Genomic DNA, 17,394 nt, shown 5'->3' with positions numbered 1-17,394 from the left:
TTCTGAATTCTATCTACAACTTCTCTTCTGCGTGAATGTCCTACTAAATGTTGAATAAAAAAAATTAAAAAATTGCACTGCAACAAGGCAGCCCTAGACTTGCTAAAAGAACTGTCTCCATTAACTTCCCATGCACACAGTACTCATTTTTATTCCTCTGTACTGTAGCATGTGCAAAACAAATTGATATTTACTGTCATTTACAGTATGAACATAACCTTTGAGTTGACTTTACGTTTGCCCAATATCTGATAAATCCTACTTTGCCCAGTAGCTAAAAAGTGTCTGATGTTTACATTTTGCCAAAGGGAGACGACAGGCTTAACTGAATTATCCTGGATGTTTGCTCTGGGACAGGTGTCTCATGTGGTGTGGCCCAAGGGAGGGAGGAGGACACAGACAAGATAGACTAGGCCAGCACAACCTCACAATCAAAAACCCAATATCTCAGAGCAACAGAGTCATTCATGACACAATGCGGAAACCTTGCAAAATCATCACGTTTCCCAAAGGTGAAGGGATAGGGACTAATAATAATAAACGTTTTAACTAATGCAAAGACCTACTGGATAATTAACTTTAGCAATTATCCTTGACGAACACAGAGGTCAACTGGGGACTGAGAATGAGAGTCACCGGCGGATCCAAAGCCGCAATGACTTTCTGTCAGTTCTGCTGCCTGCTCTTGCTGGAAACGTCACAGGGCTTAAAGGTAGGCGTGAGGCTGAACACTAGGGGGATTTGCTTAGGTGGAGAGCATGGGGATTTGGACTTAGCAGCTAGCGATCTTCATGTAAGCTCACCGGTGCACGGCCTGGTGTAGAAGGACACAGGATTACATAATGTAAAATCAACCCTTGCATTCAGTGACTTGCCAGAATTTGACTGATTAACCTACATGACAGAATGAGTCCATGTGGCCTTTTTCCAAACACAACTACTATACATGTAGCAAGTTAGGATTGAGAGCTTGCAAACTGTGTAAATATGCCAGTAAGGCAAAATTAAAGTCCCATAATATATAAACCTGCTCTGAATTCCCAGGAAATTGAGAACGTGATGTGAGACAAAGAAAGTGAAAATGTGAAACATTTGGATGATGTACTCACCTGAAGGACCCTGGAGCTTGGCTTTTTTCACTGTAAAACAAAACAAAAACAATGATTAGTCTAGCAAGAACACTTTAAAATCAACTTATTTGGAATGTACTGACATACAATGCAAGGTTTACTCAGCAGAACTTGATGTGTAAATGACAATGTGATGTTAATTGAAATCTTATTAATGCACTGTTGAACCAGTAGAGAAAACAGAAGTCAGAAATGCAAACTTATCTATGCATGAGTAATGAACAGTGGACAGGATCTCATGTTATTGAAGCCTGACAAATTCATTAATATGCAGACAAGCGAAGCCGTGTGCCCATGACTCGTGACACCCGAATCACACAAACACATCAACAGCCTCACGATGTTGTCGTCCGCAAGAGCAGGGACACTTCACGTGTAAAAACACATAAATGTCATCACTCATGACATTATCATGTAAATAGCCTCATTTCCATTTTTCCTTTTACTAGTCCATATTAACTGCCTTTGAAGAACTAATCTTTATTTAATCTCCGGGTACCAATCCATTCTTATACAAATGCAACCCATCGAGAAAACCCTCTGACAATGAAACAATAATCCTAACCTCTGCTAGAGCTTAGAAGTGAGTAGTTCTATTTCATTTGTCTAGTTTCTTCATTTGTTTCAAACATCTAAATAAGTATGAGACACTCATATTCTGACAAAAAGATGTGTAACACCTCAGTTATGCTGAGCATACATTTGAAATAATAACCTGTATATTGGATTATTTGTGGTCACGTTATTAAGACATAATATTTGCATTGAGTCAGACCCCCAAGTGTAATTAAACAATTATACAAGTGTAAAATAAGTTACTTAAGCTTGACACCTTTATCAGAGCTGACAAATACCTTTTATCTGATTGTAAATTTAATGTTATCAAGAGGCATAAGCCTTGACAGCTGTATCACAAACCACAACAGCTGGTAAACAATGGCAAATGTGAACTGGGGCAGATTAAGATAACAAAAAAAAATACAAAATGTCTGCAGCCATTTCTGAAAACCTCTAAAAGAATTATTTAAAAAGGGGGGAAAATGGTGTTTTTTTGTTTTATTTTTAGACTGTCCATGTTTAGCCCCTTGATCCATCTATACAATAACATTTATGGGATTCTGAAGTGCTTTGGAGGGGATTAATTGTGATTGCTGTGGCAGTGTTATGTGTTCAGGCATATAACCAACTAAACCTCTGGAGCCTGAGATGGCAGATGGGCAGAATGGGATGATGGAAGCACAAATGACGCTTTCATATTTTCATGTAACATCCCTCGTCTTCTCTCTGTGCACATTAAAACAACTATGCAGGAGAAGAATTTTTTTTTTTGTTCCCTTATGTTTGAAATAACATTCTTTATTATAAGAACTAAACCAAAACAAGCTACAGTTCTTGCCTATTTGTATATAAGAAAATGAATATATAAAGTCAATTTAAGAACACGTCTAAATGGAATTCCACACACCGGATGTTACCATTTGTGATTTTAAGATAACAATGGGGAAAAAAGGAACTTTGAGTTTCCTGTCTTGTACATACCTCAGTGTGAGGCGGAAAGGGAGCAGTGGAAATGTGGAGAGAAACCAGAAGTGTGATTTTTTTTTTCTTTGGCCTTCTACTAAGGCTTTTCAGCCATGGGCGTATCTCTTTGTCACTGGAGCAAATGAGCTGGCACAGTGGCCTTATGTCCTAATTTGCATGATGTTATTTAGGACTGTGATACACAGACCAGAGGGCAATAAACCAGGGGGCCATTATGGTGGAAACTGATGCTTATCATTTTCTGTCCTGGGCCCTCTATGGCTTTAGAGGCCATTTAGTTAACTATTTTGCAGGACCAGTTATCCTATCAGCCTACTGTTTTTTCCCCCCTCTTCTTTTTTCCACTGTGCTCATTTTCTTCTGAACATGACTGCAACTTGTTATCAGGGTCCAAAATTAACACCCGCCAAGTTCCAAACGCGGGTAGATTTTCCATCTGGTGAGTAAATCTCGGAAGGCTATCTGCCACACTGGCAGGTAAATGTACCAAAATAGGCATGTAATAAAATATCTACACAAGAGGCATTCAGGTACAGTGTTGAGGTGTGCGTCGCCGAACCTTTTGCTTTTCATTCGGCGCCCGTGTTAACAGGTTAGAGCAGCCACACGGCTCATGTGGGCTACACAGGCTAGAGATTTGGTGTCTCGCCTATTTTTTTCCCATGTGATGCACGTGGTTCTCAGTAAAAATAGACAGTGAAAACGATCTGTTGACAGTCATATTGACATCATACCAGCAACATTACACCTTTCACTATAGTTTCAATGTCTATATTTGTAGAATATGTCACAGACATGAAAAAAAAAAAAAAAAAGTGTCACTGGGGGTCTGCCTGTGCGGTGCACACTGGGGCAAGGAGCCTCTCTGGCAGGGAACTTCAGCATGGAGAGTCGGTGATGCTTCTTTTCTCGACTCCTGCTCACTTTCCGTGATATTAGTTCAAACCGGGACTCCTGCCTGTTGTTTTATGTGCTTCGAGACAGAGATTTGATGTTGTTATTTTCCTTTTTTGTCATCAGTTTCCCTCCTGACAGTTAGTTTGGAGGTCTGTTTATCTGAGTGTTTGGCTCATTTGGGGAACTTGGTGTCGTCGTGGAGGGATTTTCTTCACTTGAAGCAGTGACTGTGGAGGTTTAATTGGCGGAATAATCAATATAATCATTAACTTAATAACTTTATGATCTTTATAACTTAATAATCATTTGCTAAAATACCTGCAACAGAGGTATACCTTTTTAGAAGGATGAATTTATTTTTACAAAAGTGCAAAAATCGCAAGAGTCAATATCATAGTATTTTCTTTTTTCTCTTTTTTTGTATTACATATGCAGCTCTATTCAAAATCCACTCATGGATACTACTGTAAGCTATTAGTGGAAATGGAAAGTGACAGTGAAAGTGAAAAGTAATTTCCAAATACAAAGAAATCATCATTGGAAAGTCAGACAGAAAACAGGAAAGTAAGAACAGGAAATGACACCACAGTGTACTACTGTTGCAGGCAGTGGCGTACTTCCGCTCTGTGCTGGCTATTGGATCTGGTCAGGTGGAGCCAGTGTAAGAGGGGGAGAGAGAGAGAGCAACAGATGGCCAGGGGATTACACCCTCAATCTCTAAGCGCTCTCTCTGTCTCACTCTGCCTCTTTCTCTCATAATTCCACTACTCTGCTGCTCGCTACACTCAACCACTCTGCCTGCAGTTCTGTGGTTTATAGTCTTGCTGGGTCTCTGTCCTCCTATCACTCTTTATAAAATTATATCTCCTCATCTATTTATTCTGCTACAGAGCCAAAGTCAAGCAAGGGGGTTTCAAGCAAGTGGTCTTAATGCAGTTGTGACAGCTAATGCAATGTGGTTTTGTAACTAGTGTGTCCTTAATTCATGGCTTTAACACTTGAATGACTGGAGTGTATGTCATGACAAAGAACTGCTGTATCACTGTTTTCAATTGGAAAGTAAAACAAATCTTACTGTATGTCAACAGAAGAATCAATGCACAAAAGGTGCAATGATGCATGAAACAAGCTTGACATCCTGTGTGGACACTGTTCTGGCAATAAAACCAAGGTACCATAGTAGGAAGCATGGAGCCAGTTCACCAGCACCAGCCTATTACATTTAGTGCAGCTGAATAGCATTTCACTGATCACTGATACAATGATTAGTCAATTCATTTGATCGACAGAAAGTAAATCCACAGCAATTTTGATAATCAATTAATCCCTTCAAGGAATAATTTGACATTTTGGGATATGCTTGTTTGTTTTCTGGTGGAGAAAATTGATACAACTCATGAACTCATGTCTGTCCGTTAAATATAAGGCTGCAGCCAGCAGCTGGTTAGCTTAGCTTAGCACAAAAACGAGGAAATGGCTAGCCTGACTGTGTACAACAGTAACAAAATCCAGAGCCAAGAAAAAGTCCTGCACATAACCCTGCTTAAAAGGTATAATGTGTGAGAACTGGCCAGAAAATTAACTAAAATTATAAACAGAATGTGAAGAAATAACAGTTTTGACGTTATGTCAAAGACCTATATGTATTGTATTGAAGTTAGCATGCTAACCAGCTAGCTTCGGCCCCGTCTGGCCCATAGCTACCGTACATGAGGGGAAGAAGAAGTAGCGCTGGCCTGAGCCCTGGCAATAATAGTGGAACCAGGCTGAATGCTGTTGAAATTTTCGCTGTAGGACTGTTAATATGTCATTTTATTGTTTTAATATTTTTTCAGGTGAGAAAGTAACCATGTAGACAGCAATATGTGGTCAGTTTATCCAAATAACGCCTATTTGGAAAGTTGCACTGACGTCGTTAGGGCAGCTGGCTGCTGCTGCTGCAGATGCTGCTGGAGAGACATCAGCTGTTCATATCAGCTGATCCAATGAAATGCACTGGGTTGCACCAGCTATGTGTAAGCTGGCATGAGCCATTTGGCATCATAGCACACTGTAGTAAGCTGGATCCATATTGAAATATCATATTGCTAAATTTGGTCTCTACTGGATTACTGTGTTTTAAAATGGCAGCAATTAATGAAAAAATGATGCTGTGTGGCAGAAAAACTGCTGTTTTACCATCAGTGAGGTCTGTGATATTTTATGATTAACACCTACCCTAGGGGCATGTGTGTAAATATTTAGTTGTTGCTAAGAGTCATGTTGTAACTCATCTCCATGGTGCAACCGCTTTCTGATCTGTGCAGCTCGTTTGTAATTTAGCACTGTCTCTGTAGCATTTTGATATCTTGACAACGCCATAGCACAGATGCATTGTAAACAGTAAGCTTTACACTATATTCAGTGAGTGATAATGGTGGTGGGGTGGCACACGCATGTGTGTGTGTGTGTGTGTGTGTGTGTGAGAAGGGGGGGTTGGGTGAAATGCTGCCCCTTATTTCAATTAGGTGGCCAATTCTACACATTAAACCTTTAAAACCACAACATGTCATTTTTACACTTCAGTTTTTGTACATCTTAGAGAGACAAGATATGGCGTGTTAACTTATTTCACTCCTGTCCCCCTACCTCAGACTCATTTTTGAGGGAAACGGGATGTTTAGGGAAAGACAGCGGGTCAACAGTATTCGCCACATAGAAGTGGTATACATCACCTGAAAGCTTGGAACCTGAAGATTAATTTGAAATGCAGCTCAGCACTATGTGTCAAGTTTTTCTAGTGATAAATCTGTAATGAACATAGAACACATTTTCATTCAGTTATCTTGAGGTGAAAAGTCGAGGGACCCCTTCGAAAATGGCCATACCAGTTTTTCCCTCACCAAAATTTAGCCTAACTTTGGTGTGTTTTTTAGCCCACTTCCCGACAAACTAGCAAGGTTGGAATAGATTCCTTAGGTTGCCTAGTTTCATATGATAGAAGTATCTTCACTGTAGCTTTAACTGAGCCCGCTACAGCCTCTGAAAGACAGTAATGTCACCCGCGGACTCCAGCGTCCTCGGGGAGTGGAAGAGGTTAATTAGTGAGCTTTTGAAAAGTGGCTTTTGTTACATGTTGTGCTTTACTTCTAATAAATGAAGAATAAGTGATGATGAAAATAATTAGTTGCAATCCTCTTGATAATAAAGATTGCCGCTTCAATGCTGTATCTGTCCAATGTCACTCTAATGCATTACTTAAACAGATTAAAGACTTATGTGATAACTTTGCATTCACTAGGCGAATACGTATACAATATAACCCACATTTACCTCCTGTCTAAATCTAATTGCTTTAATTGTCTGAATGTCCCTCCAGCACAGTTAGGTTATGCTTTGCCTCCACATATTCCAACAACAACCTCCAGGCGATTTGTTCAGTTTGAACAGGTTATCGTCTGACAGCTGCCCTCCATCAAAACACAGCAAGAAACAATCAGTGATGGACAGCAAAGGAAACCATCAATCCAGTTCACAACCACTTCCTTCAAAAACTTGCTGTGGCCCACACAGCTCTTTTAAGACCGTAACCACGAAAGCTTCCTTCAGGACGTGTATGAGCTCTGTCCAGCTGGTCTCAGATATTACCAGGTATTCTGTCGCTGAGGTGATCACGTGTCTGAAACAGCATCTGTACACCTCCAATACTGCAGCATCATTAGGATACATGTGTCCACTCAGCCCTGCCCTGATCGACAGCAGGAGTCTCACCCACATGTCCACTTGTAAGGGCAACCACTTATCTGTTGTGTAAAGACATCACCATGGAGATGAAGCATCTCGACTAGCAATAAATAAGCAACATTGTCAAGCTTTGCTATCAGGGGATGAGTCACAACATCAGCTAATCACACACAACCCCTGCCCAAGCAACCTTTTTTCCTGTTATCTTTGGGCTGCATAACACCTACCAGCTTGACATTGCTCTAACAGTAATCAATAAATAGATGGTGCACAAGCTCTATAGTGAAAGGCCCCATTTAGTAGAATAACTCTTTATTACCAGAGCCGTTAGGCTGAACTTTCGGAAGAAAGTGGGACCAGACTGACTTGCCTCTGTGTGACCTTTTTCACCGCCAGGAGCCTCTTTCTTTCCCAGCTGAAGTATTGATGCTTGAATCTCTTCTGAGGCTTATTGTTTTCAGTTTTTACAGAAAAATATCTTGATTTTTTTCTTCTTCAAAAGGATACATTTAAACTGACTTTCATCTGGATTTTATGTCCCCACACACCCAGAGTTCTTGTATTTCCTGCTGCAGGCTGTTTCCATCCTTAATGGAATATGTGCATCTTTGTGCCACGTATGAAGGGGCTGATGCACAGTTAGTGATTACACAACTTCCAAATAGTCCATATAAATACTTTGCAGCATTTGATAAAGAAGGCAATCTGACCAGCTTGAAATAAAGACCACCTCTGCTAATGTAAGACGAAATTATTAGATTTTCATGACATATAATAAGCTTCAGGGAAAACAAGCAGTGGTGCTACGTCACACAAGACGCATTTTTAAGTAATGAGTGTGGGGAATGTTGAAGCAGTCACTTAGTAACTAATGTCAGGGTGTGTCTGATGCTGCTATACAGTTAATTGAGTGATCACAAGATACTGACCAGCTGGACTTGTATCCTCAATGGCTATGATCAGACAGAGGAAGGGAGGGGACAATACTTACCACCTCTGTTCAACAATTTCTTCAGGGAAACCCTAAACATTGCAATTTTTATCTGTTACAATGGCATACTTGCTTAAAAGTATACCAAGTGACAGTTTGCCTCTTGCTACTTGTGTATACAATTTGCAAACACCCTATTATCTACCTATAGCTACTAGTTAACTGGTTCTCCAAATTAGCCTGCAATCTTAACTTAATCTCATTACAAGCAGCAGGATAAGGGTCAGTTAGCAGTGGTATTAGTTCCAGGTTTTTCAGGCTCACACACCCACTTTCAAAAGTTTGCAGCACAAAAGTATCCTGAGCATTCAGAAATAGAAACAGAGGCAGAAGGCGTGTACAGGCACAGACACACAACCCAGATGGATCATGACTGAGCAGGATCATTTTAAGATTGTTTTATGCAACTTCAGTGGGGAGGATTCCTGCTCTGTCTATCTTGAGATGAGAGTTGTGTTGAGTCATAACTCAACAGTGACTCGGCTAACATTTGCAAAGGCACTGAAGAAACTTGAGATCATGACAGAAGGTGTTTGCTTGATTGTGTAAACAGGTATGAGTGGAGGGAGAATGGAATTGTGGTGGGTCTATGACTAGGTATGAAGCTTTATAACCTGGCTGTTGTTTTCATCAAAAATTCAATGCCAGGCACCAAAAGCATAAGAACATGTGGAAGCAATTCAATACATCAGACTAAGGCTGCCCTATATGTATATTACCTGCCTGCTAGAAGCTAGATTTTCAGAGGATATTTGAGGGAGTATGCCCTTTACCTGGGACACAATCAGCGGCTTCATTAACAATAATAATACAGTCGAAAGTAAGAGAAAAGTCAGTCTAATATGAATTGGACAAAATGCATTCAAAAAGTTATGAAAAAATTATTTTGACAATGACAGAATGAGAGACAAGTACTGGTAGGAGGGAGGCACTAACAATATAGCTACACCATGGTTCAAGACAAAAATTTGCAAACACAAACAAACTTCAATCCCAACTCCTCTGACCAACAAAAATTATAAGATCAGTTTTTGACCCAAATGCTCAATGATATTTTACGCATCAATTTGACACAGGGCCACAAAGGAAACAGATGGTAATCACACCACCACTTGGAAGGATATTATAGATCAGAGACAGGACTGACAGATATAAGCCCACTGTGATTATCAAAGTTACTGCTAACATTGCCTTTTATTTGATAAATGTAAGAGTGTGTAATTTCTAACAAGCATAATTATGATAACAAGATTTAGTTATTGACTTGTCATGTTATCTACCATAAAGGTGGAAGAGAAGAAGAAACAATTTTTTTATCCTTTTGTGAATGACTACATTAACATTTTTTGCCAAACTTTATATTAAGCACTGTTTGGAAAAAAAAAGGTACTGGCTCTGTCTTTACAGATGTACATACATATGTGATTAAAAGGAAATAAGCTCACAGCTCTAATTTGAGCTTGCAGCATGTTTTTTTCGCCCTCCTGGCAGCTCTGGACCAAATTGCTGGGCATCAGTCTTGTTGTCACAGAATTGGATATTACATAATGTGCTTTGCTGCTGTAAAGGATGCTACAGTGGGCACAGATTCCCTAACTTTTTTTTGTATCAACCCACCACAGCCTGATTTGTTTCGGTCTTGTTTTAGTATTGAAATGTGTTCATGTAAAGCAAACTGTAATTCTGTTTTGAAAGGTCCTGTAGATATAAAGTGTATTACTATATTGTCACTTGGGCCCCTAGAATGATTGTTATTTTATGTTTCACTTAATTATTATTTTTTTTTACATTTCATTTTTGTTTGTAAATGAGGAGAGAAAGTTACCAATGAAAAAATACTTTATGTCAATATGGACCCTTGATAAAAAATCGTGAGTAGGGCCTGTGCTTGAGTTTGTGTACTGGTACTGGTTTTAATGAAAGGTATCCCACTGCTCATGTCATTCATCAGTAATCTATTTGCCAGTCAAATTGAGCTACCCATCAGAGATACACCAACCTGTAATTCCATGAACACTACAGTAAACATGATGTCATTGATAATTCACAAAATTAACTGATCTGTAATAGTGAATTGGGGTAATCCTAAACAGATAATAACTCATACTCATTGCTACTGTTTTTGTATTATCTTAAAGTCATTATAAACCTGAGGTCAGTGATTATACTGTTAGCCTTAACAGCTGGTATGGTGAACTCCTGACTCCATTAAAATACAGGCAACACTTCGTTGGAAAAACAGTTTAAATATTAGGCTACTCTGGTGTTTCATTAACCTAATGAAGAGGCAAACGTAAAATCATGTACGTTACTAGCTACTTTTTGGATACCTGAGGGAGGATGTCTCCTGCGAGAAAACCTGTTCTGTGAGATTTCATTGACTTTATCAGATTTAAGTCAACATACGTCGGTGTTTACGTGTAAAACTACCTCTTATTGTCGTTTCTAGCCGGATAAAGAGATAAAAAAACAACTAAGACTTACCTCTGACACACAGTAACGACATGGCAAAGCGCTTCCAGTAGTTTCACACAGTTTTTGTTTACAGCGCAGGCTCTCCGCGGAGATTTAGCCTCTTCTGTGCGGTAACATTGTAGCGTCCGTTAAACTACTTTTTTTTTTTTTTTTTTTTTTAATCGTTGATAAGCTCCTCGTCGATGTTTACAGGTTGTTTTCTGATGCTGGACTTGGGCAGAGAGCTGAAGCCCCCCGCCACGGACACGCCATTATTAAAACTCCCATCGCAGGTTTTCAGACTGACGGACAACCTGAGGGCACTGGAGGGAGGGGAAAGGGGGGGTGGGGGGGTCGAGGCACCTGTTACTGGCGTCTGATGTGTCCAATGAGAATGCAGTGCCGCGCTGGAGGGTGGAGCCGTCTGAATACATCTGACCAATCACTGACAGGGACAGGTTGGAGGAAGAAACAGGTGACGCACACGGTTCTCAAATGGACCAAAAACTTTTCTTTGTAAAAGTGACGTTTCAAATTGTTTAATGAATATCTTATTTTTAAAGCATTTTATTTTTACTTAATTTGTGTTTTTAGAATTAAATTTAGACTAAAGTTACTCTCAGGTATGGGACTAATTCACTATTTTTCCAGGTGTTGACTACTCCTACCTCCTAAAGTTGTATCTACAACTTGTTTGATCACTAATATCTTAGTTTCTCACTTATTTCTCAGTTTATGGTTCTTCTTTATCCTGCGTTATCCTGTAATTATCATCAATGCATTATCCCCACATATTTTGTTTTATTGCAGTATTTTATCTGTAGCATTGCTGTAACCTTTTCTATGGTTTGAGTCTTTTAAGCTATTGATTTTTATTATTTTAAGCTTTAGTCACTGCTACTGCTTACTAATATTAGCCACTGCTTTATTGATTTTGCAAAAGTGTAAAGTCGGGTCAGGTTTATTAACCCTTTAATCACTAATGAGCTTTACAGAAATTGAGTCCACCCGATAATCAACAATCAATCAAGAAAAAAAAAAAAAAAAAAAATAGAATGCATTTCTCTAGCCCTATCCCTATCTAGTTGGCCATCACCACCATTTGACATCAGTCCCACTGGAATTTTATGTGCACCAGCTGAACAAATCTAGACTCACACTACGTACACCCCAATCAAGTGTGATCAGCCATGACAAAGAACAAGGGACCCGAACAATAATAGGGTTAAAAGTTAATTAAATTTGAATATGTTTTTTCTCTAAGGAGCCATAACTGTAGAACGAAAACAAACTCAACAGCACCGCCCTGTGTGTTTAGTGAGTCAATGCATCGAATCGTTTGATGGATGAAATGGATTAAAATCAGAATCAGAATCAGTTTTATTGGCCAAGTATATTTACACACATGAGGAATTTGACTCCGGTTTCTAGTGGCTCACACTGTATTTACATACCACAATGTTCACGAATATACACATGGACATATAGCCAAATAAGACAACAAAGCTGAGCAAAGAAAACTAGACATAATCATATGACTATTATGCACAAGAAAGTAGGAGAAAAACTAGATACATACATATAGAAATAACAAATGGACAACAACACACAATGTCAATATACAGGTCAAAGAGTTTCTGTAAACTGTAAACAAGGATGCAAGTAGTGCAAATGTGTGTAAGAGAGCATAAATCAACATATATCTAAATTACAACATATTTTACTTATCGCCTTCACACCAAATTATTGCTATTATTATTATTATTATTATTATTATTATTATTATTATTATTATTATTATTATTATTATTATTAGTAGTAGTAGTAGTAGTAGTAGTAGTAGTAGTAGTAGTAGTAGTAGTAGTAGTAGTGGAACCATATCCTTCTGGTTCCTGTTGCCGGCGCTGGCGGAGTTTCTCAGCGTTGCACCAATGATGTAACTTTCATTTCCTGCTCAGTAAGGGTCACTCACATGAGTGTAGAGTTTTGGTAGCTAGAGTCCAGTTTGCGGAGCTGAATCTACTCAGTACAGTCACTCAACTGTATTTAAATGATGCTGCGGACACTGTGTCGGGCCGGCGGGGCGCTTCTGCAGGTAAATTCAAGCGTTACATCATCTGCGGCTCGTTAGTTCGTGTAAACCTGCTGAGAGAGACACTGCCTTCATGTCATTCAGCGTGCATCAGTGTGTTAATAATCCACGAACTGTCACTCTTCAGCCGGACAGAAGTGTCACTTAGTCCGTACGAACTAAGAAAATGTACTTTTAAACCTTTACGCAGATTAATTATTGACCAAATTGGACGCTTCTGTGCTGTTGTTAGACGGCTGCTTGTGGCTTTCAGTGAATGTCTTTTTATAGAAGTTAAAAGTATCAATCATTAATAGTGTGTAATAACATTCACATATCAAGCAGGCATTCAAAGTGGAAGAGTAATATATAATATGGATGTAAAGTGAGAATAGAAACTTGTACTGTATATAATGATATAAATGTGCTGCATGAATACATATAGATGAGCTGTATGGAAATAGAAATAAATACGTTGAATAAATCAGCCAAACCAAAAATAAGTAACGGTTCAATATATATAAAGTGAGCAGATGCTATATAAATTTTGTGTATATCAACAACTTTGCACATTTTTAGAGGATTCTGAATTGCTATGTATGTATTTATTTATTCCTTTATTTCAATTGTATTTGTTGTCTATATGAGAGTGATAGTTTAATTGTTAAGACTTGTTATGGTTGTGAGTTTTGTTTTTTTTAATATATGTGTCATTTTTTTGAAACCATAGCAGGAATACGAGCAAACAAACTAAAAATCAAATAAAAATTGGCGGGAAATAAACTGGCAGCAATTCTGATATTTGATTAATTGCACAAAACAAAACCATTCATGATCACTAATCTTCAGATAATTCCTTTATCAGTTTTGTAATTTTGATTGATTGATGAATGATTGATAAATTTTCTACTTCTGTGTGTTTGTAGCAAACCCAGCGAACGGCGCCGAGGTTATGGGTGACACCAGCGCAGCAGCGATGGGCGTCCAACCTGCCCATGAACACTGTGGTCCTGTTTGTGCCCCAACAGGAAGCCTGGGTGGTCGAGAGGATGGGTCGCTTCCACCGGATCTTAGAGCCGGTATTATCATTGGTTTTAATAGATTTCAAAAAACCAAAAGCACAATTACTAGAACAGTGTCCTGTTAGATTTGTAATCTTGTTTACTCATTCTGTAATGAAGTATTTACTTTTTTAATTGTACCAATTTTAGACTGTGTACAGAGGCTTGTGTTTAGACAGCAAAAAAAAACAATTTTAGTATTGTATATCGGATATTGTTTATGCGGTAGTATGAAAAAAAATTCAAACAGGTATGGGAAGGTGCTGCAAGTCTTTAACATTTTCCCCTTTTCCTTCTTTTAGGGTTTAAACTTCCTAATACCTTTACTTGACCGAATTCGCTATGTGCAAAGTCTGAAAGAGATTGTCATTGATGTCCCAGAGCAGTCTGCAGTATCTTTAGGTGAGTAACAGGCTTCTCCATTACTGGTGTATAGATGAGTATCAATCATTCATCATTTTTTGACGATTATGTTGAGCCTGTGTGACACAGTGGAAAAAAAAAAGATCAAATTTCCTTTGTTTTTTACAGATAATGTAACACTACAGATCGATGGAGTGCTTTATTTAAGGATCCTAGATCCTTTTAAGGTAAGCTGGTAAAAATTAGATCTGCTTTATATAATGGAGGGATTGTCTTCTCTGTTTTTATGTTATGTTACGCTCTGATCATTGTTTTATGAATGCATTTCTCGTCTCTTAATCACCTCTGTTCGTTCCCAGGCCAGTTATGGTGTGGAGGATCCAGAATATGCTGTCACACAGCTGGCACAGACCACCATGCGTTCAGAACTGGGCAAACTCACACTGGACAAAGTGTTCAGGGTAAAGACACTACTACTACTACTACTACTGCTGTATCTCACATTGTTCTGTATCCCTGTAATGAAAAGTTTGTAATTAAAAAAAAAATTCTGTTTTTTAACTTATTTTCAAGGAAAGGGAGTCCCTCAACTCCAACATCGTCCACGCCATCAACCAAGCCTCAGACGAGTGGGGAATCCGTTGCCTCCGTTATGAAATTAAAGATATACATGTTCCACCTCGTGTCAAAGAATCCATGCAGATGCAGGTGGGGTTAATATGATGAGTATGTGAGACAGTGAAAAGGGATCAAAGGATATTTTATTTGGATTTCAGTTGCTGGAGGCCTTATTAGATGTCTTCAGCAATTAATACAATTTTTGTAAATCAGTGTGTGGCTTTTGTTGTTTAAACTACAGTAAGCCAGTCTGAAATTCAGCACTTAACTAATATAATGAGATTCCAGGCAATCTAGAGAGACGTATTAATCACAGAAAAAGTTGTATCACTCTGTGTAGGTGGAGGCTGAGCGTAAGAAGAGAGCCACAGTGCTTGAATCTGAAGGGACGAGGGAATCAGCCATCAACGTCGCAGAGGGTCGTAAACAAGCTCAGATCCTGGCCTCAGAGGGTGAAAAAGCAGAGCGGATCAATAAAGCGGCTGGTAGGTGCATTCACAGACCCAATTTAGTTGTTTTATCTGTAGTTTTTAACGCGAGCTACTGCGCTCGGAGGGATAGCTCTTGTATTCTCCAATATCTGCTGCTCTTAAGTTGAGGTTGTGGGGCTAAAAAAATGATTTAAAAAAATACTCAAATTACTGCTGATGAAACAAGGTACATATCACTAATACATGACTGTGTTCCATTCAGGTGAGGCCCAAGCAGTCCTAGCCAAAGCTGAGGCAAAATCCAAGGCCATCCGTATGCTGTCAGAAGCTCTGACTGAACAGGTGAACGGTTATTTATATTTTTAACTAACTATATTTTTTAATGGGATTACCATGATCACAGTCTTATTTTTAGAAAGTGTTTCAATTTGATATTGTTTTGTGTGCATTGTGCAGAATGGAAATGCGGCAGCCTCGCTAAGTGTGGCCGAGCAGTACGTGTCTGCTTTCTCCAAACTCGCCAAAGAGTCCAACACCATCCTTCTGCCATCTAATAGTGGTGACGTTAGCAGCATGGTCACACAGGTATGTATATGTTTATATATATATGTTCATGTTCAGAGCGGGGTCAGTTTTATAGAATTGTTAACAGGCTTGTTGCTTTTGTTGTCTTGACTCATCATGTTTTCCCGCCCTCAGGCTATGACCATTTACAGTACGCTGGCGAAGACAGCCCCAAAAGTAGCAGCAGCGGCGGAGGAGAAGAGTGAAGAGCCTGAGAATCATTCAGCATCATCTCAATAACGGGGGGGGGGGGATCCGTGAATGAACTCAAAAGCAGTAAATGACACAGAACCAGGAGAAGCAGTTTATGTTTCATACAGTAGTTACGGGTCTCCAAGGCATCGCTGTGTGACCGAAGCTCACATACACATCCGCTAGCAGGACAGACGGAAAAACTGCCAACTTATAAACTCTTGGGATTTCTTGCCTTGGGAGTCCTGGGAAAATCACATCTTTTGTAAGAGGATTTATAATCTTCACTGACTATTGTTTATGTTGGTCAGTTATTTTCAGGTTGGGAAATTTAACACCAGCCTCCAGCCAAATATACTCATAGCAGTGACTTTGGTAGGCTGACAGAATGGAGACATTTATATTAAATAAGCCCTGGATGTTGTGCAGTATATGATTTCTTGGCATAATTCCCACATAAACCCTCATGGAATTGGATGTAAAGGTTTTGAAAATGTATAAGTTTAAGTGAAACATAAGATTGTGTACAATGTTTTCTCCTTTTTTTGCAACCTGTTTTGGTACTGTTTTTGGTTCAGTTAGCTCAGGTTTACCATCTGCTTTGAAACGGCTTGTTTACAGAAATCAGAAGCAATTGTTCAACTGTCTTCAGCATCGTTGGGACCAGCAACTTTAAGTTGCTACATGTGATGTCTGGCTGGAGGGCTCAGCATGGTCAAAAGTTTCCCAAAGTGTAGTAAATTGACAGTTTGGCTCATGTTATATTAAAACTTTATTGTATCTCCCTTGAAAAGCAAAACCAATCATTGCTTGAGAAATAGTCTTGAGAATTCAGAAATATTTCCCTCTTGATAGTATACAAAGTCAGTGTGCCTGTCCTCTTCATGTATGTATTCGCCTCTTATGTCTTATGGGATATATTTATTAGATATCAAGGATTTCTGTAAAGAAAGACCACTGATGCTTACAGGTTTATGGAAAATAGTGCAAAATGAAACCAGCACATCTTAGTGTTTATCATTTGAGACCCTCACAAGAGACTTTAGAAGGTATATGTGGGGGGGGAATGGGATGTTGTGAAACACTTGTTTAAAAATATACAATTATGTTAAAAGAAAATGGTGCAAAAGAGAAACTAGTGGATTTCTTCATATGTAATGATATGAAATATGTTGATTAAGAAAAATTCACAGTATGATTTTGGAAAATGAATGTTAAAGTTCACCTCCATGTTTTAGTTTTCTGTTGCGGTTCTGCAATGTTAAATTAGCATAAAATAAAGAACATTGTTGAATTGTTTAAGTAGGTCTGTGTTTGAACGGTTTTATTTCAAAATGTGCCACTACGATTTTAAATC

The 17,394-nt window shown here is 38.8% G+C and overlaps 2 protein-coding genes across 4 annotated transcripts in view; one reads left to right on the top strand and one right to left on the bottom strand.

Annotated features, from left to right (window-relative positions):
* Positions 1-11,042, bottom strand: part of LOC121885601 (protein unc-13 homolog B-like) — a 70,480-nt gene extending 59,438 nt beyond the window's left edge. For both annotated transcript variants that reach the window (XM_042395223.1, XM_042395224.1), the window contains exons 1-2: positions 10,768-11,042; positions 1,110-1,139 (exon numbers count right to left, since the gene is read on the bottom strand). In XM_042395223.1, coding sequence (XP_042251157.1) covers positions 1,110-1,139; positions 10,768-10,789 — 52 coding nt within the window. In that variant the 5' untranslated portion in view covers positions 10,790-11,042. The remainder of the gene's footprint in view (positions 1-1,109; positions 1,140-10,767) is intronic.
* A 148-nt stretch (positions 11,043-11,190) lies between these two features.
* Positions 11,191-17,339, top strand: LOC121885605 (stomatin-like protein 2, mitochondrial). 2 transcript variants are annotated; one of them, XM_042395234.1, is made up of 10 exons: positions 11,191-11,212; positions 13,735-13,887; positions 14,172-14,271; positions 14,401-14,459; positions 14,592-14,693; positions 14,806-14,940; positions 15,191-15,335; positions 15,544-15,623; positions 15,738-15,866; positions 15,981-17,339. In XM_042395234.1, exons 2-10 carry the CDS (start codon positions 13,804-13,806, stop codon positions 16,083-16,085), a joined length of 939 nt encoding a protein of 312 aa, XP_042251168.1. In that variant the 5' UTR covers positions 11,191-11,212; positions 13,735-13,803; the 3' UTR covers positions 16,086-17,339. The 2 variants fall into 2 exon arrangements, with proteins under 2 accessions (XP_042251168.1, XP_042251169.1); XM_042395235.1 differs by lacking the exon at positions 11,191-11,212 and adding an exon at positions 12,663-12,832.
* The last annotated feature ends 55 nt before the right edge of the window (positions 17,340-17,394 follow it).

The sequence above is a fragment of the Thunnus maccoyii genome, chromosome 19, assembly GCF_910596095.1.
Source record: "Thunnus maccoyii chromosome 19, fThuMac1.1, whole genome shotgun sequence".
Classification (NCBI taxonomy): Eukaryota; Metazoa; Chordata; class Actinopteri; order Scombriformes; family Scombridae; genus Thunnus; species Thunnus maccoyii.
Note: the sequence above shows the minus strand (reverse complement) of the source record. Positions and strands in the feature narration are given on the sequence as shown.